This window comes from Chiroxiphia lanceolata, chromosome 5, assembly GCF_009829145.1.
Source record: "Chiroxiphia lanceolata isolate bChiLan1 chromosome 5, bChiLan1.pri, whole genome shotgun sequence".
In the NCBI taxonomy this organism is placed as follows: Eukaryota; Metazoa; Chordata; class Aves; order Passeriformes; family Pipridae; genus Chiroxiphia; species Chiroxiphia lanceolata.
This window is the reverse complement of record NC_045641.1, coordinates 73,058,837-73,085,383: the sequence shown is the minus strand read 5'-3', so window position 1 is coordinate 73,085,383 and position 26,547 is coordinate 73,058,837. Positions and strand designations below refer to the sequence as shown.

Here is a 26,547-nt window from a genome sequence, read left to right as displayed (position 1 = left end):
ACATCCTGCCTGACATGTTCCAGGCATTTATTTCTGTAAAATATCCCAACAGAACAGCTTCCTTCATGCTGGGCTATAAAGCACTTAATCTCGAGGGAGCTGGTTGGTAGGAAGTCAAATTTCAGGGTTTTGGCTGCTGTGCCAGTGGCCTGTATGGACAGAGTCATGGTCACAGGGCAGTTATGCAGACCTACACACTGCCAAGATGTCCCAGGGGGCACAAGCTGACACCTGACTGGCAGCAATGTGTCAGATGCCAAGCACTAGCAGGATGTGAGGACAGAACTAACCTTCCCACCCAGAAACATGGTTCCCTCGTGCCAAGGCTGAGGCACGTTGGCAAGGTGTTGCATTGCTGCTGTCACTGACTCTTTTTGGTGGGCAGCAATAATGACAAATAGCAGTCAAAGGGACTTCAGGCTCCACAGCTGTCCTTTGCCAGCACCACACTGACTTCAAAAAACAAAAATAATTAAAGAGTTTATTTTTATCAAAGCAGCAGCAGGGCCACATGAGACATTTTCCCTAGGTTGAAAAGGATTTCTGAGTAGTGGAAAATCTCAAGGCTCCTCTATAAATCATCCAAGCCTCTACATCTCTGTACTATGTTTAGCAGAGCCCTAATATCAAAATGGTGTGTACATTTTCCTTAACACTGCTGGCCACTCCTCAGGACACTGTTTAGAGACCATATTTGCCAAAACAAACTGTATCCTTTGGCAAACTCCTTTCCTAACATCTTTCTCCCATGAACATCATGTCCTCCAAGCAAAGAATGAAAAATGTGTGCTTGGCCACTCCATGGCACTATCCTCAATCAGAGGAGTATGTGCTCATTTGTTTTATGATTAAGTGCTTATACTTTGGTCAGTATTTCATGTTCAAGAGTAGTTCTAGTGCCTTGAAAACTTTTGAGGGTACTTCATTCAAATTTGAAGTAAGGGTTGATGTTTTCTTGGTGCACGATCAGAGCAAGGTCTCTTATCTTCCAGAAGAAAATAAATTCTTGCTTGGTGCCCTTATGTAAGACTGGAATTCTGACACGGGGGTTAGACACATGAATCTTCCTTTCAAAAGAGGAGGTAGAAACAGGAATACTGTCAGGAGGAAATAGTGACACTAGCAGTGCTTTCTCGCTAACCAGCATCTCTGTGGCTTGAACACGTATTGAACACACACGAAATGTGCAGGTGGGCCTTGAGACAGGACTGCTTTCCCATTTTCAGATTAATGTTCAAATCACTGATCTGAAGGCATATGTCCTCCTTCTTTCTTGGTCTCTGACCCAACACAGCTTGATTTTAGTTTTTGCAAAGTCACAGAGCTTCACCGTGATCAGTGAGTGACTTTGTTCATCCCTGCAGAAGCTGTGTCAGGATGCACCTACTGCACTGGCATTTCCAGGGGGTGTAGGTGGGTGGATGACTCATTTATGCACCCTGGCTGTGTGTAGGCATGAGAAAGGCCCAGAAGAGATGGAAACCATTCCCGCAGAGCTCCCTTGGCACCCACATGACCAACCCTGCTCTTCGTTCCCAACCACCAGTACAATGTTTGATTATTTTCATCTGTCCTTCTTCCACACACATAAATTTTCATTTGCCATCAGGGTGGCAGATAGACCGAGAGGAAACTGAAAGTATCCCATGAACTTCTTTTTGAACATTTCTGATAAATGCTGCTGCACGAAAATGGGAATACGCTGATGGAAACTTGGGTTTGTGCAACTCACTGTCCTGTTTTCTTTCAAGTGTCCAGAAGCTGAATGAGTTTCTCCTGAGTGATGAGATTGGAGATGACAGCTGGAGAGGGGGGGACAGCTCTGTACCTTATGAATCCTGTAAGAAGCACACAGGACTTGTAAGTTCTGGTTTGTGACACTGAATTTCAAAGCCCTATAGCCCCATGCAAGACCAGTGGCCGAGCTGACAGACCTCGGGAGTTTTGGCTTCTAGCCTGACTAATATTGACCAATTTTGCATCTTTTATGTCTTAATCTCTGTGTTTCTATGACATAAAGGGCCCACAAACACATTTAAGCATTGCTGAAATGTCAGTAGTAATAAAAACCCCACAACACACCAAGACATTTGCACATGATTCAAATTAATCCTCCTCGGTTTTTATAAAAGCCCCAGGTGGATTCCCTGTGGTTATGGGGTTTGTGCTGTATATTCTCAGTACATCCCATTGTATCTTGGGCATCCTTAGGTAGGAACAACCCCTGCTCTGGGAAATTCAGAGTTGGAGGTGAGAAAAACTGCACCAAACTTTGTGAAATAGAAATTAATTCCAAAATGCTATTTCTGGAGTGCTAAACATACAGTGAATTTGAGTAAAATTTGAGGACAGAAAAAAACCCAATAGAGATGATTTGGGAAAAGGTTGGGGGGTTGTTTTTTTTTCATTTTGACATTTTTTTAAAAAGCCAGATATTTCAGCTCTTTCAAACTGATTATACAAATTGAAATGTGACTGAATCTTGAAGACAGCAACAGAAAGAAAGGATTAGCACAAAATAAGTTTGATTTTGAGCTGAATTAAATTATTTTGCCAACTTGAACAACATTTCTTGTTTTTCTGGGTTAACAATTATAATAAATGAAACAAATACAAAATTGTTTCAGCATTTGTTTTATTTCTTCTGTCCACCTTTTGTCTAGCCTTAAAGAGACAAAGTCTATATAGATGATGGGGAAAGGGAAAAACAAAGGCAGTGTCTGTAAAAGTTGATCAATAACCAAATATAGTCCAGCTGTAAGGAATCAATAAGATTATATTGATTCAGCTTGATACAGAGGTGCTCACAAATAACCACAGGGAGCTCTGAGTGAACTGGCTCCAAAATCAGTATTATCCCTCAGGAAGGTGCTCTGCACAAGCTAAACTGACATGCTTCCCACTCCTGCAGCTATTCTGCTTCCAAGAACTAACTGGTAGCTCAGCACGTCATTACACTGTTAGTGACACAGCTTTGCTTGGAGCTGCCTCAGGTAGGGCAGAGGAGGGTGACAGGTGAAATTTGGGATGGTTTTGTGTGGGAAACACAAAAAATCAGGTATTTTCTGTGCTTCAGTTAAAAGTGTTTAAAGCATTACACTGTGTGCATGACAGCAGCATGTCTTTTATTATCACATGTTGGTGTCGTGTTTTGAGCTGGTACGGTGGTAAGAAAGAGAATGGATCTACAGGGAACTAAATGCTCCTGAGGATTCCAATTTTTCTCCTGTGTGTTCATTTCCCTGTGCAGCACACCAAGGCCATCAACAGGAGGCAGCCCCTGAGGTACCAGCTCGAAGGCTATGAGCAGCCAGCAAGGAAGCAGACACGGCCCGTGGAGATCGACGACGTCGCGATCAAGGTGGTTTGAAAACATCCTCTTGTTCTTTACCAGGAGCAGCTCCTCCTGAAACAGCACCTGATAGTGCCCAATTGCTGCTGCTATTCCAAAATTTCCACTGTAAGAGCAAGATGAGTCAGCACTTTAGCCAAATGTGCATTGAGAAGAGTTGGCTTCAGACCAGGTCTTTATAGTGATTCCCATCACGAATATAAAGGAAAAGAACTTAGAATATCTGATGGGCAGGAATTAATACAGGTTGATTAACCTGTCCTTTCAGGCAGTTCTCATTCACTCTTCGAAATAAGATCAGAAGTTTTGAGTTGACATCGAACTGTTGGAGGCTACCAAGGTGATTAAAGGGATGGAAATATGAGGAAAGGCTGAGAGAGTTGGGATTGTTCAGCCTGGAGAAGAGAAGGCTCCGGGGTGACCTAATTGTGGCCTTCCAGGACCTGAAGGGAACCCACAAGGAAGATGGAGAGAGACTATTTCCAGGGATCTGGAGTGACAGGACAAGGGGGAATGGCTTCAAACTGACAGAGAGCAGGTTTAGATTGGATATTAGGGAGAAATTGTTCCCTGTGAGGGTGGGGAGGCCCTGGCACAGGTTGCCCAGAGAAGCTGTGGCTGCCCCTGGATCCCTGGAAGTGTCGAAGGCCAGGTTGGATGGGGCTCTGAGCACCCTGGGCTAGTGGAAGGTGTCCCTGCCCACGGCAGGGGTGTTGGAACAAGATGGTCTTTACTCTCCGTTCCAACCCAAGTCATTCTATGATTATTTGATCTATGTTATAACCTGTCATTTATTATGACATTATTTTAAGTTATGTTTGCCATGTGCCCTCCCTCAGTGTGCTCTGTACAACGAATGCTTCTTTAGTCTTATATTTGACAGAGTGAAAGTATTTGATAGAGTTCAACTCAAGATTATCCTTTTATTACATTGCATACAGTATATGTATTTGTGTATATATCTTTTCTTATTCAGAAGCTTTTCTGGGTTTGGCAATCTTCAAAAACCTTTTTTTTTTTTTTTTTTTTTTTTTTGGTGTGTGTACAACTTATTTAAGTGACATACTTTAAATCCAAACCAGCCATTCTATTTTTTCCCCTCATGTGTTTATATATAAGTGACATATGGTAATTGTTTTGTAGGTGACCAATGGATACTTTTCATGGGGAAGTGGCTTAGCTACATTGTCCAACATAAACATCAGAATCCCAACAGGTAGGATAAAAGCACAACTTAAACATGAAACATGTAATGTCAAATTGTTATTACTAATTCCATTTCTTGATGTTGTGAAAAGCATAGAAGTACACCTTTAGATTTTTATAAGAAAAAAATGAAAGTTAAAAATGTATAAAAATCCATGACCTCTTTTTGTCATATAGCAATATCATTAGATAAATTATGTGGGTTTTGCATACCTTTAGATAGTTTCAATAAAAGCACAAAGTCAAGAGTAAGAATAAATATGAAAATGATGGTTTCAAATAATTCATTATTATTTCTAATAGAGAAATTAAAAAAAAAAGAAAGAGGGAGAACTCCAGACTTGTTCAAACCCAGGGTGAATCTAATTCAGTATCTTACTTCCACCAGTTGGTGCCCAGGGACACAGCACTTGTGTCTTGCACTTTTCCTGCCATTCATTGACATAACAGTCTCCCAGTTCACAACTATTTTCATCTCAGAAAATGCAGTTTTTCTGTCAAGAAAACCTCAATTATTTCCTCTTTCAATGAACTTCTCCTTGTCAAGCTGAATTGTTGTAATTCCTTGCATTGGCTAGGGGTTCCACAGGTTTACAAAATACTGGTTTGTTTTGAAAAACTTACATAACAAGTGTGAAAAGTAACAACTATTATGTTCTATTATTATTATTAATGATAATAATAGTAATAATACTTTTTTATTGTTTTTGTTGTTAATGGTGTGAAATACCTAACACTGTTGGTACGTGATGCTATTAAGTAGCCTTATATTTTATTTTTACCTCCTATCAAGTGCTTAGTTCTAAAATAGACTGTTGCTTTAGGTTGATGTCACATGGTTGTTAAGCAATCCTGAAGTCTGTATTGTTTGTTTCCATGTAGCATTAAGTGCCCTACACGTGGATGAACACTCCTTTGTGCTGGCCCAGTGCCACATCCAACACCACTAGAATGCCTTTGCTACAAGGAATTTAAAGTCTAAGGCCAGGGGTTCACAAGCTGAGTGAACCAGAGTTTATCTCCTTTGGAAGGAATAAGACCCTTAAATTCTCCGCTGAAGAGAGACATGGAAAATTTCCAGTACCTGAAGGGAACCTACAAGAAAGGTGGAGGAAGGCTATTTATAAGGGCTTGGAGTGACAGGACAACAGGGAATGGCTTCAAACTGACAGAGTGCAGGTTTAGATTGGATTTTAAGAAAAAATTCCTCCCTGTGAGGGTGGTGAGACCCTGGCACAGGTTGCCCAGAGAAGCTGGAAGTGCTAACATATTTAACCAACTAGTTCAAACATGCTCTAGACCTGGATCTGGTTGCACCTTGTTGACTGGATATATTTTTTTTCCTCTTTTCAAGATGTGTTTTTTGGTGTTTTTACTATTATCACAGGTCAGATGACAATGATTGTGGGTCAAGTTGGCTGTGGCAAGTCCTCCCTTCTCCTTGCTATATTGGGAGAGATGCAGACGCTGGAGGGAAAAGTTCACTGGAGCAAGTATGTTTATATAGCTTTTAATTGCTGTATTTAAGCAGGAGGAGGTTGAGGTTTGCTGTGAGAAATGTAAACTTTGTGCCTCAGAACTGCGTGTTGAGTGATTCTCATCACCCAGATCCTCTCTGGAATGCATCACCTGCAAACTTATGAAGGGTTTTCACTGCTGTTTTATCACGGTTCAGAGCAGGCAGAGCAGCCTTAGGAAGGGAAAAAGGCTAGTCTGGCAATTAATATCTAATATATTAGCCTAGCAAATGACTCAACTAGAAATTCAGATTATCAAATAGGCATGTGTTTCTCACTCAGAGATGCTACTGCTGGCAGAAAAAAAAGGTGATACAATAACACGTGTTACTGCTGTGCTCCTTCCCCGGTACATGATCAAGCCTCACCTGTGGAAGTCACTGTTACTCTTCACAGTAGCCCCAAAACTTGTTCTTTGATTTTAAAGATCAGCTCTGTTTCCTTAAAACTGCCAAGCCAAACTCCTCTCAATTAGCTTTTTGCTGAGGAAGAGGGAATTTCATCACAGAGGCCAATATTTTGTTGCCCCATCCCTTGACTAGTAACCTCCCTTGTCATATTTTTCTTACAGCAATGTTGCAAGCTGGATGTTTTTTGCTTTTCCTGTGCTAGTATCCATGGCATTTTTTGCTCTCCAGCTATATTTCACTTTGTGCTATTCTAAACATATGATCTCACTGGAGTAGCAGGTACAGTTGGAGCCAAGGCAAGACTGAGTTTAAGCTTTGAAGGAAGAAGAATATGTGACTTATCACAGTTAATTTCTTTGAGACACGTAATAAAGGTTTTTACACTCCAACCAGGCATTGTTTTTCTGAGTAGTTTGAAAAAAATACAGGGGGTCAGTAGAGTGTACCTTGAAATGATTCTCACGGTTTTTTTCAAAAATATAGTTGAGAAAGACTTGGGTTTTTCCTAGAAAAAGATATGAAATCTAAGGGAGATTAGAGAAGTGAGAAATCCTAGAAACACACTAGAGACAGTTTGTGAAATGTTTCATAATCATGAATGATGAAAAACAACAAAAATGAAAATTTCACATTGTTCAAGGGGTCGGATCATGCTGTCAGTCGATTGTCTGTACATCACCAAACAACTCAGGTTTTAGGAAGCATCTCAGGCTTTTTTTTTTTCATTGCACACTCTGACTGGTACCATGACATAGCTGATGGAAACATGGTTATGTTTTGCTGGTAATTTCAGACTGCCTGGCAGACAGACGAATACAGAAGGATATTTCAGGTATTTAACCAAGTGGATCCCCTATTTTGCAAAACCATACTAAAGGTCCTATTTACTCTCTTAAATCCCTTTCCATGTGATTCTACGTGCATGACTAACGCAGCTACTGATCCAGGGGTGAAATGCAGTGAATTCCCCCACAAATTCAGGCACAACAACACAGTAATAGCAATAATGGATAAAATCTCAGCCCCAGTTGTATTGGGGCAATCCTGCAATGCATCACTGGGATTTGAATACCCTGTTGCTGTGGATGTTGACTGCAGTAAGAGCTGTATGTCCTGCTGCCAGGGTTGTCACTGGTTTGGCATCTCAGGGAAATAAACCCCGTTAGTGCATCTTTCTGTAAAAGATCTTGGCCAGGGCAAGTCTTATGGGTCAGATCTCAGTTCTTCCCACTTACGTAAGACATGTCTCAGATACATTACAAACCTTAGACACAAAAAACCAGCCCCTTGTCTGAGGTTTGTAACATATCTGAGGCTGTCTGGATGCAGCGATTGAGCCAAGCTCGTTTCAGACCTGAATTGTTAATTATTAAGTCTATATGAGGACAGTTGTGGGGATTATGCAGAGACATGTATTCCCCTCATCCACACTGAGCCAAACAGCCAGAACCATATTGTTAGGCTGCTAAGCAAAGAGTGGCTAAGTGGAAATCCTTCACTTACTGTACATTTTATGGGCATTGGACTGGTTTCTGTGCAAACAGGTTGTTGTGTATTAAGTGAAAAGCTCAGGAAACACAAGAGCTATTAAAGAGATCCTCACAAATGGCCTGTTCTGTTCTCAAGTATTAAGGATACAAGAAAAGTTAGGAAAAGGAAATACTCCCTTCAGTTTGCAACCACAGTAACAGCAGCTCACAGAAACCACATTATGGGCTCTGGAGGGATAAATGATCAGATAAATGAACATTTGGCCAAAATCAGCATAACCACCTAGTGCTGCTGTGGCTGGTAGCAGGGACAGGACTAAATTCCTCTAAACTCCTGAGTAAAATCTGTGTAGATGCTCAGTCCTCATATTGCCTCAAACTTCTTGCTTTTATTAGCAGAGGAAACAGTTCATTTTGTTGTTACAGTGGTATCCCAGAGATTTTGTATCTCTTTATTCTCCTCCCTTTTTACTTTGTAGGCTGAGGGGATCACAGCCTGGTTAGAGATGCATCAGTCTATTTTAAATCATTCAAAGTTACTGTAAAAGTATCCCAACTTCAGCAAGGCGTCCTTTTTACTTTTCCTTAAAACCTTGATTTAAATTAATTTCTATTTTATTTCATCTTATGTGTTCAAAATCTTACAGAATGACCAATCAGTCTGGTCTTTCCTACCATTTCAGACTTGAACTTCCCACGGCCCATTTTGGCCAATATGTATATTTTATAATACAGCTGAAAAATCAGCATAAACAACCATATTTTAATAAAGAAACTAGAGCAAAAATTGCTGATCCCCTCAGGCAAATAAAATACTCTTTTTAGAAACCTCAGGAGCTTCAATTCCAGTGCACTCCCATGCCCTGCAATCCCATCACTCAGCTTCAGCCGGGTAAAAAAGTATAAAACCAAATACTTAATCCCCTTGTTTGTGAAGGCCCCAGCTCAGTAAAGGTCTTCTATGTGTTTATTCATGGGATTATTGGTGAACGTGGGTTCTCATAGAAATCTCACTCAAAATTTGCAAGAATTAAAGTGTATTTGTCAAGCTAAGCATGGAATGACATTTCTAACCAAAGAAGTGTTTAAGTAACTAAGATCTGAAAATTAGTCCTTGCTCATTCAGACAATCTATTTGATTCCAATGGCAAGCATATTAAATCTGGTATGGAATTGCAAGGGGTCCTGCAAGACCTGTGCCCAGTTTTTGTTGAACTGTAGTTCAGAGGGCACTCCCAAATGTGTATAGGAAAACATTATCTCTTTCTCTACCACTGCTATGCCCTGCTGATAAAAGTTTGGGGGTTTTGAATAGAGCAAATTTAGTTTGTTCTTTTTTTCTTTTTTGTTTGGCTTGACCTAATTTCCAGTCCCTTTTTCAATCTCTCCTTAGACTCCATCTTTTGCTTTCTTGTAACTTTATTCCATCGTAGGGAAGACTAGAAGCTTCTGCTGAGTAAGAGACCAGTTCTAGTGAAGTGATGTCTCTTTTGAGCCTCAATTTATGTCTTCTTGACACTTCTGAGATAAATCAGCAGGACTTACCTTTAATGAAGTATCTCCTCTGACAATTGATGCCCAAAGGAAACACAGATTGTGCCCTTTGCAAGGCCTGAATTGTCAAAGTCCTCAGAGAGCTGATGTTCTGCTGTGTCTCAGGTCTGGAATTTTGGGAAGATGTTAATACATGAGTCTGGCATTACAAGGACTCTGCTATGAGAATTTTCTAGACTTGGATATTCTCCTTACGAGTGCAGTTGCGTTTACTGGTATCCCAGCAGTCAAGCAGACATTTCTGCCTCAGCAGTGAAATATTTCATCTGGAGGATTCACAGGCCTGAGAGTGGAGGATAATTTTGTTCATGGTTTTGTTTTTGTGGTTTTTTTTTTTTTTTTAAGTCAGGAAAATAACACATTAGCATCAGTTTTCTAGTCCCTTCCAATACCTGTTTCTATTTACCTGGCATAAACTTACTCTTCTGGATTTTGCACTTTGCAGTGATGCAACACCATGCCTGGACACGAGCATCAGCACTGGTCCAGAACTGCTTTTGCTGCCATTCCAGTCCCTTAACACAGTTTTTGACTCAATTAACAAACAGAGGGAGCTGCAAAATCATTCATGTCATTACTGCCACTGAATGCTCTTCAGAATGAGTTTCTTAAGGATATGATCCTTAAGAAGTGGAGGTTGCCAAGAAAAGCCTTGTAGTGCCGTGCTTTATGCAACCTTAGTGCTATAAACGGGTTCAAGATCTCTTCTGATTCAAAGGTGTGTCTGCAAAGCTTATCTTTGCTCCAGGGGAAATCTGACATTAGTTACCAGCTCTTGCAGGTCATTGACAGAACTGTGTGGAGAAGTTGTTGCTTGTCAGCCTTTTACGTGCCCAGGCAATATCAAATATTTTAATTTTTAATAGGTTTTACAATACACTTTTAATTTTTAACAGATTTTCTAACAACATGATTTGCCTGTTTAGCCACTGTGTGTTATAGATATGAAACTGTTGTAATTAGAAAAGTTTTATGTTTTTACTAAGACCTTGTTTGTTTTCCCTTCAAGAACAAACAAACCTCAACTTATGTTGATTTCTTAAAATATGTACTTAACTCCAGTTTTCCTGTGTGTAAAACTAGCACAAATTGTTATTCTTTATATTTCCTGCTTACTAAATGTCATTTACCATAACTTACAGTGTAAATGAAACTGAACCTTCTTTTGAAGCATCCAGAAGGTATTATTTCTTTTTTTTTAGTGTATCTTAATACACGCATTAATTCCTTCAGAATTTCCCCAAACCTTCATCTTTGTACTCTTCAGCCATCTCTGTTTTCTTACCATGTTGATGATAATTGTTTACTGTGGGATTAACTGACAGACTGTGTTAAATCCAGTGTATCCCAATCTTCTCCAGTTATTGCACCACTACCTCAGTCTTGTCTGAAAGATGTTCAGTGATCCCAGGTCCCATTTGACAGCCCTGGGAGTTTATTGTGCTCCATATTGTGCAAGGCAGGGCCTCTAGATGGACCTCTAGATGGATTTGAGACATCATCATGTGGATGCTACTGTGTGTTTTGTGTGTTCTGGGGTTTGTGCTGTGCCTAACCCAGGCTGTGTCATAGAGCAGGTCACAGAGGGAGCTGAAGTCAAGCAGTGCCTCCACCCCTGGCTCCAGGGAAGGGGCCTGCAGGTTTAAAAGGAGGACAAGCCAAACTGAAAACATGTCATAACTGACAGAGAAGTAGTGGCACACGGAGCTGTGGTTGGGAGACACACCAGGATTTGCTGCCTGATAATCCTGAGGACACATTTTTTACTAGTCCATCCTGAACTGCTTAAACGCCTCAGAGTTTTGGGATACTACTGATGACTTCTAACCAGCTATTTCTCATGCCCCTGCACCCTCTCTGTCGACAGCAAATCCTAGATGTTTACACACAAAGTTAACCAAGTGCTTTGTTGGAAGCAATAGCAGCAAAGAGACTGAGAAGGAACCCAATTGTGGCCTTCCAGAACATAAAGGGAGCCCACAGAAAAGATGGAGAGAAACTATTTCCAAGGGCCTGGAGTGACAGGACAAGGGGGAATGGCTTCACATGGACAGAGAGGAGGTTTACATTGGGTATTGGGAAGAAATCCTTCCCTGTGAGGGTGGGGAGGCCCTGGCACAGGTTGCCCAGAGAAGCTGTGGCTGCCCCATCCCTGGGAGTGTCGAAGGCCAGGTTGGATGGGGCTCTGAGCACCCTGGGCTAGTGGGAGGTGTCCCTGCCCATGGCAGGGGGGTTGGACTGAGATGATCTTTAAGGTCCCTTCCAACCTGGGCCACTCTGTGATTCCATGTTTCTGTGATAAGTGTTCAGATCCATGAGGGGTGAACCAGTTCACCACTCCTGCTTCACACACCTTGGGCACCTCAGAAAAATATCTGACATTACACGATCTCTTTTGCTGCTGTACATTGGCAAAACAACCAGAAGAAAAGGACATGTCATTAGGTATTTAGACACATTGAAAGGATGTCTTAAAAATACTTGGGAGAGTGCAGTGATTCCTTCCCAATCTGTATTAAACTGTTCTCTTTTCCAGTATCATGTCAGTCCACTGAGGATCTAATAGACTGAAAGTAAAAAATCATTCACTGAGAGAAAACTATTTTATGTGTGTGGTCACCTAAAATAATCTAAAACTTCAGAAAGCAGCAAGTCAAGTGTACTGATGCCATTTGAACAGTGTCTTGTCACTTATCTGTTCTGACGTTAGAAAAAAACCCCAAATAACTATTCTTATGAGAATATAATAATTTTTATTATTTATTAATTTGCCTTTGGATTGAAATTGCAGTTACTAGATTGAGGTAGGTACCAGGCATTTATAGGAGAATAGAATACAACCTAGAGTTTAGATTTTGCCTTCAAGGGAGAGAGTGGATGCTGTTCTAACAAAAGCATCTAATTTAAAATTCTTCCCTTCATTTTTGTAACAGTTGCTTTGCTTATGTGTTCCCCCGTATTTCTCTGAATGCACATTCATATAATTAATGTTAAAACCTCGGATTCTCAAGCACTGCATAGTGTGGCTGCTTTCCTTTTTGCTGATGCTCTGTATCTGCCTGCAGTAGAAACAGATACTCCGTGGCTTATGCAGCTCAGAAGCCGTGGCTGCTGAATGCAACTGTGGAGGAAAACATCATCTTTGGGAGCCCTTTTAACAAACAGAGGTAAATATCAACCTCCTTGCAAAAACACCTGGCAGCTCCTTTTAGAGAGGGTTTGTTTTGGGTTTTTTTTTGGTGTACTCTGGAGTAAGTTTGTGGATTTGGAGAAATATCTATCAATGCCCATTAACCCTGGGGTGGGCTTAGTAAACCTGGTTTTATCCATCTCAGAGGAAGGTTTCTGGTTTAAGTGAGCCTTTCAAGAAGATGTGTGTGAGAAATCACATAGGCTCTCCATGGGATGCAGAGGAAGCCACACCTCTGATTTCCAAGGTGAGATGAATCCCATCTTTGGAGTTTATTTTGTTTAATGGAGCCTGAGGTTGCCAGAGGACTCTGGAAATGGGGATTCTAGGCACGTTTCCACTGAGTTTATGTGCTTATCCTGCTGTGATCCAGTTGCTGGAGCACTTTTTTACAAAAACAGTGCACATATGAAGATGGGCTCCTGCAAGGAAATAACCTTAATTCTTCCTTTAGAAACACAGGAGAAGGGGGTGTGACAGCTGAGGTGCACAGCTTCTATTGTGTCTATCCAGCTGCTTGTATCCTTCTAAAAGGTCAGTTAAGAAATGTGGAAAAAGTGACTGGACTTAAAGGAAAACAAATTGCTGATGTTTTCAAAGGCAACATCCTCTCTGTTTTAAGTTATTAAAAATACACCCCGTTCCTCTCAGCCTGTGCTTTGTTAAGATGGATGAGTCCATTCTGACTTGATAAAACTTGACCATGACCAAATGCCTCAAAATCCACAGAGGCACCTAAAATTTCAGGGACCGGATTCTTCAGCTACTGCATCCATCAGCCTAAATTCACTTGATTGAAAGAGGCAAGGCTGAATTATACCACTCAAATAGCCTGACCCCAGCTGCTGATTAGCAGGTCACCTGTGATACCCCACAGACCCAGAAATCTCACAGCAAATTTCAAGGCTTTGCAAGTGGTTTCCTGTTTCTGGCAAGATCAGAATCACTGCAAGGATCCTTTGTCCTGGAATATCACTGTGAAGAAAATGAAGAGGCGCCTAAAGGGGGGAGAATAATAACTCAGTGGAAAATGGCTTTAAATCCTCCAGAGTCCAACAAAACAGCTCCATGATAGGGAGAAACATACTCAATATTTTATGTAATTAAATCTTTAAAAAGCACTGTTGTCAATAAAGATCTCTAATAAACATGACATGTTTTACAGTGCTTAGTTTACAATGCTCCGGGGTTAGCTGCTGAGTAATCATTTTGCCCTTCTGATTTCTGCAATTATCCATCCATCACAGAGCCTTGATAACTTAGCAGTGAATTCGTTTTTTTAGCAGAGTAAGTGGCTGGTTAAATAATTGCAATGACTGTGTTGTTTTTACAGGTACAAGGCTGTTACAGATGCGTGTTCTCTGCAGCCTGACATCGACTTACTGCCATTTGGTGATCAGACAGAAATTGGAGAAAGGGTAAATCACACAAATGCTTTAATCTCTGCTTGGCCTTTGTATTAAGAAGACACTCTCAGGTGTCACTCAGACAAATCTGATCTCTGTTGGGCTGCCAGACTGGTAAAAAATTGTAATTTACCACAGCTCACTGCAAAAAGAGTTGAAAACTTTTTTTCCTTCAGCTGTTTCTCAAATGGTATTTTTGGAGCAAAGTCCCTGTATTTTGCATGCAGAATTTGATGCTTGTATTTGTTACATTTTTCAATCTAAAAAGCCTACTGTGCTCAGAGCAGCTCTTCCTAATTTACACTTACCTGTGAGTAGTTGCTGAATAATAATTTATCTTCTGATGTTACATGAAGATTATGCTTGTTTATCAACAGAATTAGCATTTTAATGAAGTTTTTGATATTTACTGGAGCTATGTATAATTGTAAAAAATCACATTTCCGGAGGCCTGTCATAATATTTATTCAAAGATCCTATTTTTCATCCATTATACTCATTAGGGGATTAATTTAAGTGGAGGACAACGACAGAGAATTTGTGTTGCTCGAGCACTCTATCAGAACACCAACATTGTCTTCTTGGTAAGATTCTTCTTTTCCATGTGGAGCAGGAAAAGTTAGTAACAAAATTGTCATTCCATATATTTATATTAGTTTTAGGAGAGCTACAGGGACTTGTGTTCAACTCCAAATACAAATTGTGCAGGTAGGAAATAAGCAGCCACCAGAGGCAGCATCAAAACATACTGGGAGACTGATGGAGGTGGAATTTCCTACTCAGATTAACACTGGAAGAGTAGAATAGATTCTCTAACTCCAAGTGAAGATCAGTTTGGTTTAGAGGAAATTAGAAGAGTTGCTAATTCTGTTTTAACTTTCCTGTGCCAGTTTCCCATCAAAGTTACTAATGAAATTAATTAAAAATTAACTGAGTCTATTGTTATGAACTGAAGATCAATGGATTCCAGTTCCCTGTTTTGTAGTGCAGGCCTCTGCCTGGGTCTTAGTCATTAGAGAGAGATGAAACATTAGCAATCCTAGACACTTTCTGATTTTAAAATGATATTTTAGAAATAAGCCTAACTTTTGTACCCTGTTGTAATATTTTTTAATTTGGTTTGATTGCAGGATGACCCGTTTTCTGCACTGGACATTCACTTAAGTGATCATTTAATGCAGGAAGGGATTTTGAAGTTTCTGCAGGAAGACAAGAGGACTCTTGTCCTGGTGACACATAAATTACAATATCTGCCACATGCTGACTGGGTAAGAGAAGCAGTACCAGGGTGCAAATCTGATGAACATACACTTGAAGTTAACACCATAACACTTGATGGAATTACTACTTCTCTCTGTAATAGATTCCCTCCTTAATTCCACATGCCATGGGGCCACCTGCCACTTTAACAAATACAGATTTTGTAGTGGAAGAACTATTTTGTTTTCACGTTATTTATGTAGCTTTTGTAATTGAAATTGAATCAAAGTTAATTTTGATTTTGATTGCAAATATGACTATTATTTATTATGTCTTGTCCGTGCTTTTTACAAGTGCAGCTAAACTTGGCTTAAAGATGTTTCAATGTTTCACTTTATGGGCTGTGACAACAAAATTAAAAAGTTATTCATAAAATGTTCAATAAAGTGGGCAGAGAAATTTGCATAATGGCAATGCCACCAATACTGAGACATGTCTTGTAGGATCCAGGTCAGTGATTATGGTATTTATGTTGTTGAGTAAATCTATCAGGTGCTTTCTCCCCTAGATCATAGCAATGAAGGATGGAATGGTGCTTAGAGAAGGGACACTAAAGGATATCCAGAACAAGGATATTGAGCTCTATGAACACTGGAAAACTCTGATGAATCGCCAGGATCAAGAATTAGAAAAGGTAAATAGACATTTAGACAAGGATGGCTTTTCTGAAAAGAAATATTCTCCATTTAAATTAAAAAGAACCCACCCCAAACTATGTCAGAAGAAGTTTTCAACTAGGCATTAGGGCAGAACTGCATGACCTGTGAGGAGTTTTAAGGACTGGAATAGGTTTTCCAGGAAGTGTGTGGTACATCCATCATGGGTGGTTTGCAAGGACACATTCCCCAAAACACCTTTTGGAATGTGGTGCACAGCTCATCCTTTGGTGGGCCATGGTATCCCTTATTCTGTTATTGCCATGAACATTTAGGATTCTCTAAAGGCTATTTCTGAAGTTTTATCAGTCCAGAAGAGAGGGAATGAAAGACTGGAAGAAGGAGAGAGGGGAGTAGATGGACAAAACAGGATTTTCTGGAAGTTAAATCCTAAAACACTGTGATTTTCCATTCTGTGAGTGAAGTGACCCCAATAACGTTCTCTTTGAGGTTACTGTTGGTGCTGCCACAGTGGCAGAACAGCTAAGCTCTAAATGAATAAACACATTTCCTTATTTCAGGATATGGAAGCTGACCAAACTACTCTTGAAAGGAAAACCCTCAGAAGGGCCATGTACCCCAGAGAATCCAAATCCCAGCTGGAAGATGAAGATGAGGGTATGTCTTATCATTTCACTTAATTTAACCTGTTCCTATGTTTCATTGCCTTTCCACTTCAATAGCTGACAATTCTTAGCTATGAAATATGAAGATGATGGTGACACTTGGTAATAACTGGGAAGTCCAATACTTGGAGCTGTTTATGATATGATTTATTTGAGGAATTCTACATGTATTTGTGCAGGGATAGGGGTGTCACAGAACAAGCTAATTTCTTTGCTAACTCACACTGCCTGGAGTTATTGAGGGATGAGAGAGAAGTAAAACAACAGAAATAATTGTAAAGAGAACAAATTGGGGTAGTTGTCAAGAGCAGGGCAACATTTCCCTTCCTCAAGTGCAGCCTGCAAGGCTGTGTAAGATGTATATTCTTATTATCTGCAGAAAAAATTAAATGTCTTGTTTACACACCTATGAAATATAAATCACTAATTGTGTTTCAGTGTAACATGATCAACTATTAGATTATCACAGACAAAGCTTTAGTACTCTTGATTGAAGGGAAAATTGAACTTTTTTGTGCAACAGATGTTGGAGCCTCTGAATGAAAAGGATTGGAGGGCTTTCTAGAATCTTCCATGTGACCCAAATTGCTCTGCTGACTGTAAAATAAAAGCAGCTGAACAGGTTGGGAAAGGCCTGGTCTCTGCTATAAATAGTTTAACTAAAATTAACAAAGCAACAAGTCAAAGACTGACAAACAATAGAATTGCTTAAAGAGCACTGGGAAAGTCTTATGAGGATATGTCTGAAGTGTTTGTGTTTGCTGTTTTTAAATGACAAACCTAATGTTTTCTTTAAAATTAAAATTCAAGACAAGAAAAGAGTCACTCAAATCTAGTAAAACAAGGTAAAATTCCTAGTACTGAGTCCCAGCTAAACTTGATTTAATGTCTGAGTCACAGAGGAAGAAGAGGAAGAGGATGAAGATGATAATATGTCAACTGTCATGAGGCTGAGGACAAAGATGCCGTGGAAAACCTGTTGGAGATATCTCACCTCTGGAGGATTTTTCTTGCTTTTTCTGATGATTTTCTCCAAGCTGTTGAAACACTCAGTTATAGTGGCCATAGATTACTGGCTTGCTACGTGGACATCCATGGACAACACAAATGAAGCCAGGAATGCTGATGATGATAAGGTGAGCCATATTTTGGAGGATAAAAACAAAGAAAGAAAGAAAAAATATTCTAAAGTAATGATTTGCTGTTCATCTAGTTAGATTGGAAAGATAATAGATGGAGTAAGCTTGGTTATTATATAGGATGGACAAATTCTTCATGTTAAAACAAGGCCATCCAAATTTTATCCATCCTTTTGAACATGCAAAACTGAAACACGTTTGAGGGTAGAAAAATAATTGATCTTTCAAAGGAAGGGACCTCATACTAAACTTTTCCTTCTGGATTTTTTAACTCCTAAGTCAATGACCCCATTTTCCTAAGTGCTGGCTGTCGAGTAATGTCCTGCCAGAAAAAAAATTTAAAAAAAGTCTTCAATTGTGCTACTTAAGTACAATCTACTTATAGCTTTAAATTTGACTAATATACAATATTGCAGTGGAATCCACTGAGTAAACTTTCAGAAGGCTTGAATGTGTTATAATCCTGGCAGATGAGTCTAGGATCTGCTCTGGGAATTTTATGATGCTTGAACTTAATAAAGTGGAATATCCATTATCTCTCAATTCCAATATCTCTCAAATACCTTAATTCTTGAGAGGTTCTACTTTGGATTGAATTTCTTGGCCAAAAATGTGTGATCCTTTGTATTTATCTATTTAGTCCACCTTCACAGTTCTAAGACCTATCATTTCATGGCCTTGAAGGGTGTTCATCAGTAGGGTGAGGGCACTTAGAACTACCATAACTTCTGCTTATGTGAACTTACTGAATTGCAGTTCAGTCATAGTTTTTTATTTCCCAGATATTATATAAGATTATAATTACAGCTATGTAATATAAGTGATGTGATATAGTAGCTGATTGGTACTTTGGGAACCTCCTAGCAGAAAGCAGAAATGGATGTTTATTTCTAGGATTGATGTGTTTGTCATTTTATCAGACTTATCATGTAGCTGTCTTCAGCATCCTCTCCGGAGCTGGGATTGTCCTTTGCCTCATCACATCACTGACTGTGGAGTGGATGGGCCTCACAGCAGCCAAGAACCTACACCACAACCTACTCAACAAGATCATCCTTGGACCCATCAGGTACAGCAGAAATGATATCCCCCCTGAAAAGCTCCATGACCAAAACCTGCCCTCTGTACCTGGGAGGGCACTCCTCTGAACAACTCTTGTGGCTTCTGTGTTTCCTCCAAGGCCTCAAAAACTGAAAATAACTAGTGAGTGAATTAAGGGGGGAAAAATTCCATAGCAGAACATGTGAAATTCTTCCCCCTTTTTTATCTGGCTGAAATCTGTTGGATAACTGGCAGCCCTTCAAGGCTGGAGTGCCAAGGGGCAGTTCAAGCTCCAGGACACCCAAACTCCAGCTCTGAGCAGTGACATGGTGACAAACAACACCAAGGCTTCTTCTGATGGCCAGGGACAGGTTTTGTGGATGACAACAGAGGCAGCAGGATGGCCAAAAGGATGCATGAATAACAAATCAAGTTATCCCAGTGCTTCCATGAAACTTCTGGGATTGGTGACCTTTATCAGGAGCCAGGGACAGGCTGAGATCTTTGGAAGGGATCTTAAGTCTTGAGGGAACAAGAATGAAAGTCCAGGACATAAGACAGAAGGTTTTTGGAAGAGGAGATAAAGCTTTTTTCTGTGGGGGAAATGTCAAAAGAAGCATTTGGACAGTCAGGATGCAGATTTTATATCTGTTGTGTTACTTGTATTTACTGCTTGGTTTTAGAGAAAGGCTGGAGATAGCTATCTGTGTTTTGTCTGACTGGACTTTTTACCCAAGAATGGAATTACTTTACAGGTAACATTTTGGTTTTAATTTGTTCAACAGGTTCTTTGATATGACTCCATTGGGGCTGATTCTAAATCGTTTCTCTGCTGACACAAATATCATTGACCAGGTAGATGCATCGATATATTCTGTTTTGTTACACCTTGGCTTTGCAAATTTTCACTTAGATACTGAATAAGGGCATCAAATGTATTAAAGGTATGTATTTTTAAATGTATTAAAATGTTCAGTAGAGAAAAGCATGGCAAAATAGGCACTGGGAGTGATAAAAATAGAAAGTAATATGGGCAGGTAACTATAAAATTAAATGTAGTGAGAGATGGAGACTCTCCATTTCTTCATATGCAGATTAGTTGCTTCTGCTGGAAAATCTGGATTCGCAAAACATCATATTTTGAGCTCAAAACAGGAAAGAGGGTAGAATATAGTAACTTCAACTGTATAGGAGTAGATATGACAAATAAATGTTCCACCCTGGCACATATGGATTTAGAGCATTCAGGGGAAGGAAAGGATGTTTTCACTATGGCTGTGCATTAAAATTTTTGGATGAGCAGTGAACCTCAAAGTGAGAGTGATGGGAACGTGGAAGAAAAATTAAGAGGTTCTAAAAAAGTTCATTGTATTTTTCTAAATACTTAGGATATGAAGAAAAATTTTTTCTTCTTAACCTGCTATCTAAACAAGGTGGAAATGGCTCCTGGTTCCCCAGGAGATTTGAAGGTCTGACTTTTAGAAAAAAACCACAAACCCACTGGCTCATTCATTTTTAACATTTGGCTATTAGGCTCACAGAAACATAAAGGCTCTTGATGTAAAGAGAATATTGATGACTGCACAGTGGTATCATTCCACTCTCCCGGTGGTCCTCTATGGGAAAAGGGCTATTATAGTGATTTTTGCCTTATGTAAGTCTTTTATTTCACTGTAGCACATCCCTCCTACGCTGGAGTCCCTTACCAGGTCCACCTTGCTCTGCCTGTCAGCCATTGGGATGATCTCCTATGCCACCCCATGGTTCCTTGTTGCCCTCGTGCCTCTCGGGATAGCATTTTATTTCATCCAGAAATACTTCAGAGTTGCTTCCAAGTACGTATTAAAAAAAAAAACCACAGCAAAACCAAAAGTCAAACAACAAAACCTGTCCTGAAAATTTCTTCTTCTTCAAAAAAAGATGTGCTAAGAATTGTGATGGAATGTGAGGCTACAGGAATAAGGGGAAAATGGCCACGGCATCCTGCTTCTGATCCCGAGGCTTGAGTTTGGGACATACACAGGAGGATTTTTCCAGGTGACCTGACTACAAATGGGATATTTAGGGCAGTAACACCGGTTGCATCACTTTTGTACTCTGTTGTGTACACTGAGTCAGATGAGCATGAAGTCTGTTAATCAACTGAGCCAGCTTGCCTCTGGTCAAAGCTCCTCTTTGACCTTCTGAGGGTTAGTAGAGAATGGAAAATAACTCCCTGGATTAACATCAGTCACTACTTTTTCTTCATATTGGAGGAAAAATCCTCTACAGAAAGTCATTTCCACTCTATAGCATTTCATATCCATATTCAAACCATTTTGATGGTTTGCCTGGGTATAAAAAGTACAATTTTTCAGCAAAAAGAGCATCATGATTTCTTAGACTCGCACTAAATTCATTCTGTAAAACATCTTAAGCAAGCCTTTTGAAGGTTTTTTCTTAAATTGGATCCATTCTAGTTAAAATTACTCACCAAGGCACCTGCTGACTTGCAGGGAGGCCAAAAGAATCTGTCATTATTAGCAGGTTATTATTATCTGGCCTTATCTTTGCAGTAGGCACATGCTACAGCATTAGCTGCTGTTTTGCAGCAAATAAGAAATAGATAAACTAGTAGTTTCTTATCCAGAAAGAGTTGTGTCAGTTATTCCCCTTAAATCCATGGAGCAGGGTGGGCATAGAGCAATATATTAATAATTTTGCTTCACTTTACCCTACTTTTCATTGTCTTTCCTCAGAATTTTCAACATTTATTCTTAAGAAAATGACATAATCGGAATTCATAAACCAGGAAAATGTTTAAATCTGAAAGAATCTGCGTAATTTCTCTGAGGTTTTTCCAGAAACCTTGCTCTTATCCCACCAAACCTGATGCAGCAATAACCATGCAAGCTAGAGAGAGGCTGATCACCCCTCTAAGTCAGCACACACCTACACAAGCACCCATGGGCTCTGCGAGTCCATAACTACCTCATCCATTTTATTCCCTTACTTTTCTGGGAAAATCTGTATGAGGAGTGTTGGGGTTTTTTTAATTAATCTGTTTAAATTAAACTCTTTTAAATCACTTGTGAGGCACTTGGGGTTGGCTTGTGTTCTTTCAATGCAAAACAGAAATCAAAAAAATCCAATTTATTTCTATAAAAATCAGTCTTGGGAAATGTAGGAGGAAGGAACAGCTTCAGCCAGTATTTATGACTTACTTGCACGCAGTACTTTGCAGGAATATAAGCTTCACTAATTTTTAGAAATGCAAATATTTACAGTATTTCTTGCAGCACTTTGTTGTATTTTCCATTACATCTTTCAAAAACTTCTGTGTATTTTCCATCATAAATTTGAAAGATATTTATCATCAAAACATAAGCAGTGAAATCAGCTCTGTGTACTGCAACATTCAGCATCATGGAGCACTCATTTCTCCTGGCCTATCTAATGCAGTGTGCAAACATAGCAGGATTTTGATAAAGACTTTAAATCTCTAATGATCTGGCCTCTCTTCTGTTTATACAACTGGCTGCTGTGCCAATGGCAGAGTGTTACAGAAAGATGGATTTTTCTCCGTGGTTTGGAAAACATTCCTGTTTCAGGAGACTGGAACTCTTTGGACTTAAATATCATTGCTGCAAGCAGGTCTTGGAAGTACCATTGCTGAGTAATTGAGGAAATTCATCATTCATATTATTTCTCTGTCAGTGCTGTCTCTGTTTCAACCAGTGTGGTAATTTAAAACTGCAAATAGAAGGTCTGCTATCATCATCTGTTATATTTTACATTCAGCATGTTGTGATATTTACAGATATGGAAAATGAAGCAAGATTTATATGGAAAGGTACCTTTTCTTTTTGTTAGACGGGCTGGTACAGTTGCAATAAAATAAATAAACTTACAGACACACAAACCCTGTTTTATACCTGACCTAAGAGTCACCAATAACATGCTCCAAAATTTAAAATCAGCGGTTCTGAATTTAAATTGATTATATTAATAAATTAGAATGTGTGAGAATAACAGGTAATTAGGATCTGGCTAGCATGAATAGCAGGTGTTTACCCAGGAGAGACATGATAAATTCATTATCACTGGGGGACAAAGAGAAGCTCATCTGTGACCAAAAGTAGATGGAAGAGGTGACTGGGAAATGGTTCAAAGTCTCCTGTGGCAAGAGAGGAACATGATATTCCCATGCCAGTGTCTTTCTATACTATAGAAAGACAATTTTGTGTGTTCCTGAAAAGAATACGTGCAATACATGAAAGGTCCATCCTTGCCTGCTATGCAGTGAAATTTCTACAGGCAGAGATGTTTACATTGTAATGGGTGTCTGCTGTTTTTTGTGCTCCCAGGGACCTCCAGGAACTCGACGACAGCACCCAGCTCCCTTTACTGTGTCACTTCTCGGAGACAGCTGAAGGCCTTACCACCATCAGAGCCTTTGGGTCAGTAAAACAAATTTTTACAGGGAGGCTTGGCTTTTGGTCTGGCCTGTGCAGGCTCCTTGAAGCATGTCTGAGGGCAAGTTCTTGGATTTGAGGAGCTTTCTTAAACTATCTTAAAAACAAACAAACAAACAAAAAACCAACCAAACGAAGAAATTTTGTTTTCCTATAGCTTTTCCATGCCTTTAAAACCTTTTGCATATTTTCAGTAACACACTAATTATTTCGTATTGGTTTTCCACTGAATTAGAGATGATTACATATTTCGGATATGATATTTAGACTTTTAAGGAGTCTGTTATAACCACGGCTTGCCTGGGCAGCAGGGAGCTCTCTTTTGCCAAGCAGACACAGGCATTGCTCCTTCAGACTCCCCTGCTACATCCTACAACCTGTGTCCCTGAATCAGTGCTGTATTTAATGCACTCCCTGGGCAGGGAAACATCTTTATAGCACTCTCCAACTGAAAGTGTGCAACTTGAGAGACTTTCCAAGGAAACTACAGCAGAACAGAGCTTGATCTTAATATTGTAAAACCTACCCTTGCCAATGAAAATTGAAAAATAAATTCCAGAAGATTCAGGTAATTTTTTTCAGCTTCCAATGCATGTATTTTTTCTCTACTTCCTACATGAAATACAGGCCAAATCCTCCTTGTATATTCACTACATTATATCTGGCACGACTGACCAAGTCCCAGGTTGATGTTGCTCCCCAGTAAGCACAGCTTGCACTCATCCTGTGCTGTGTAGAACCCCAAACCAGAGCAGATCTCACTGCAATGCCATTTACACACCTCTCTGATCAGCTTAAGACTATTTCACCGCTTCAAGCTAAGCTTTAGGACCTGGGCTGTTAGTACAGACTGTTGCAGTAAGGAATGTGGAAGGATAAGCAAAAGTATTGCTGTGTTGAAGAGACGTGAGCTAGTGGTCAACAGGAAATGTCTTAACAAGCTTGATCAACCAAAATGACGTACTGAAAGAGTAAATCATCATTAAGGCCTGATGATGATGTAGCTGAGTGCTTCTTGAGAGGTTCAGAGTGGCCTTTTACCGTGTTATCTCCTGAGAAAGATGAAGGAGCTTAGCACCTCTTGGGAGCTGAACTCTACCTTACAAAACAGACACTGTGGGCTTGGATGGCAGAGAGTAAAAGGCAACCTGAGGGAAGGACAGGGCATCACAACCATCACTGGAGTTCTCCAGGAACTCTGGTGCTAATCAAAGCCATTTCATCTCCCTGTCCGTGCTCCACTGTCAACCAAACTTGAAGTCTCCAGCACTTTTTGTCAGCAAGCTCGTATTTACTGTTAGTCATTCTCTGCAGTTTGAGTTCAGTATGTTCCAGGATAAAATAGAGCAGCTCCTCACATAACTTACCACAAAGTAGTACAGTTGGATCAGAGAGCAATCTCAGTGACCTTTGCTGTTTGTCATCTGACAGGATAAAAGTCTAAAGCGGCCCAGAAGATGAGCTGAACGTGGACGAAAGCATACGGATTGAGCATGTCAGATTTTCCATTAGGAAAACAGGAGTTTTGCTGCCAGGAAGGCAGATGAGCAGGATTGTCAGTGCATCTTTGCTCCTCCCCATGTCATTCCTGTTACCAGTTGTTTTGGGGAGGTTGCTTGCCATGTTTGCAAGCTGTGTAGAGGGAAACAAAACATCAGTGGGAAACAGCAGAGGAAAAAAGAAGGAAATCTCTGGCAGAACAGGCATTACAGGTGCTTCACAGCAGGGCCTTGAGACTTTAAAATGGAAGATAAAACAATGAGCTGCTGACTAAAGTTCAGCTGGTTTATTCAAGTAAGGGTAAGGAGCAGACAGCAGAATACAAAACAACAAGATGGTTTCCATCTGACTGTGCAAGGCACCATGAATTTAATACACTTACACCAACAGAGATTTCCCCCTCCCCTCCCAAAATGCACCTCAGCTCTTGGAGTCTCTGGCATCCTTGGTTTTAAATGTGATGAGCATTACAAGTGGGAGAGGGAAACAGCTGACAGTGGAGGTAACACCCCTCACTTTTGTAATTCAGAGATGATCTCTGGCTCTCTCTCATTGTAGTTTCCCAGTTGTTTAGGCAACCTGTGACTGGCTGAGAAAACAGCTGAGCTGTGTGGCTGAAAGGTATTGATCTGTGGATCAATCTACATTAGCTGAAACCTGAGGGGTGTCACTCTTGTTACTTAGAGGTGTCACTCCTGTTGAAGAGCCCTGCAACTGGCCAGGCACCTTTTCAGACACCTTTTTTTTTGTCAGACCAGCTGATACAGTTGCAATAAAGTAGCAGACACACAAACTTTGTTTTATACCTGACCTAAGAGTCACCAATAACATGCTCCAAAATTTAAAATCAACTGTTATTAATATAATGAATTTAAAGTCATTATATTAAGAAATTAGAATGTGTGAGAATAACAAGTAATTAGGATCTGGCTAGCAGATCCAGGAGAGACATGATAAATTCATTATCACTGGGGGACAAAGAGAAGCTCATCTGTGACCAAAAGTAGATGGAAGAGGTGACTGGGAAATGGTTCAAAGGCTCCTGTGGCAAGAGAGGAACATGGTATTCCCATGGCAGTGTCTTTCTATACTATAGAAATACTGAAAAGAATATGTGCAATACATGAAAAGTCCATCCTTGCCTGCTATGCAGTAAAATTTCTACAGACAGAGACGTCTGAAATCAGCTTTTCAGATGACAGGTCTTGGTGGTGGCTTGTGAGGAAGAAGCAAGGGGCCACAGCAGCACTCACTTGTTAGAGGACTGAAGGGTGGCCACAGCTATAAAAAATGGATCAACTTTGAGAAGCAAAACCCCAGCACCCCAGCACTGGAGTCTCTTTCAGGAGACAGGCTCTGATCCAAAATCTACTCCAAAACAAACCCTCCCCATTACACGTGTAGCTCTGGTTATGGAGAGTTGTGGCAGCAGGGAAGAGTTTTTAACCCAAAATCAGAAGGGCAAAAAGAAAAGTTTTGACTGGGGGGGGCGGGAGGGAGGGAGGAAAGTCAGAGGAGAGTTAATGCTTCACCCCTGTGTGTGTGAGCGTGTGACGTGTTGTAAATGTACCAACTTTGCTCTCGGCAGGCACGAAGCCAGGTTCAAACAGCGCATGCTGGAACTGACAGACACCAACAACATTGCCTACTTATTTCTGTCGGCTGCCAACAGATGGCTGGAGGTCAGGACGGTACGTTCAGTTTCGTCCCAGCCGTGGTTTTGAAACCTTGGAAGCAAACAGAGGC

General features: G+C 40.2%; 1 protein-coding gene across 12 annotated transcripts in view; it reads left to right on the top strand.

Annotated features, from left to right (window-relative positions):
- ABCC9 (ATP binding cassette subfamily C member 9) overlaps window positions 1–26,547 on the top strand; it is a 69,443-nt gene that overhangs the window by 28,454 nt on the left and 14,442 nt on the right. For 3 of the 12 annotated variants that reach the window (XM_032687442.1, XM_032687440.1, XM_032687439.1), the window contains 18 exons: window positions 1,752–1,860; window positions 3,251–3,361; window positions 4,496–4,568; window positions 5,946–6,051; window positions 7,279–7,317; window positions 10,672–10,710; window positions 12,595–12,696; window positions 14,053–14,137; window positions 14,629–14,709; window positions 15,256–15,393; window positions 15,894–16,019; window positions 16,563–16,659; window positions 17,568–17,803; window positions 18,727–18,875; window positions 19,633–19,702; window positions 20,525–20,682; window positions 23,194–23,286; window positions 26,390–26,492. In XM_032687442.1, the coding sequence (XP_032543333.1) occupies window positions 1,752–1,860; window positions 3,251–3,361; window positions 4,496–4,568; window positions 5,946–6,051; window positions 7,279–7,317; window positions 10,672–10,710; window positions 12,595–12,696; window positions 14,053–14,137; window positions 14,629–14,709; window positions 15,256–15,393; window positions 15,894–16,019; window positions 16,563–16,659; window positions 17,568–17,803; window positions 18,727–18,875; window positions 19,633–19,702; window positions 20,525–20,682; window positions 23,194–23,286; window positions 26,390–26,492 (1,915 nt within the window). The remainder of the gene's footprint in view (window positions 1–1,751; window positions 1,861–3,250; window positions 3,362–4,495; window positions 4,569–5,945; window positions 6,052–7,278; window positions 7,318–10,671; window positions 10,711–12,594; window positions 12,697–14,052; window positions 14,138–14,628; window positions 14,710–15,255; window positions 15,394–15,893; window positions 16,020–16,562; window positions 16,660–17,567; window positions 17,804–18,726; window positions 18,876–19,632; window positions 19,703–20,524; window positions 20,683–23,193; window positions 23,287–26,389; window positions 26,493–26,547) is intronic. The other 9 variants (XM_032687449.1, XM_032687448.1, XM_032687446.1 and 6 more) reach the window with 7 other exon arrangements.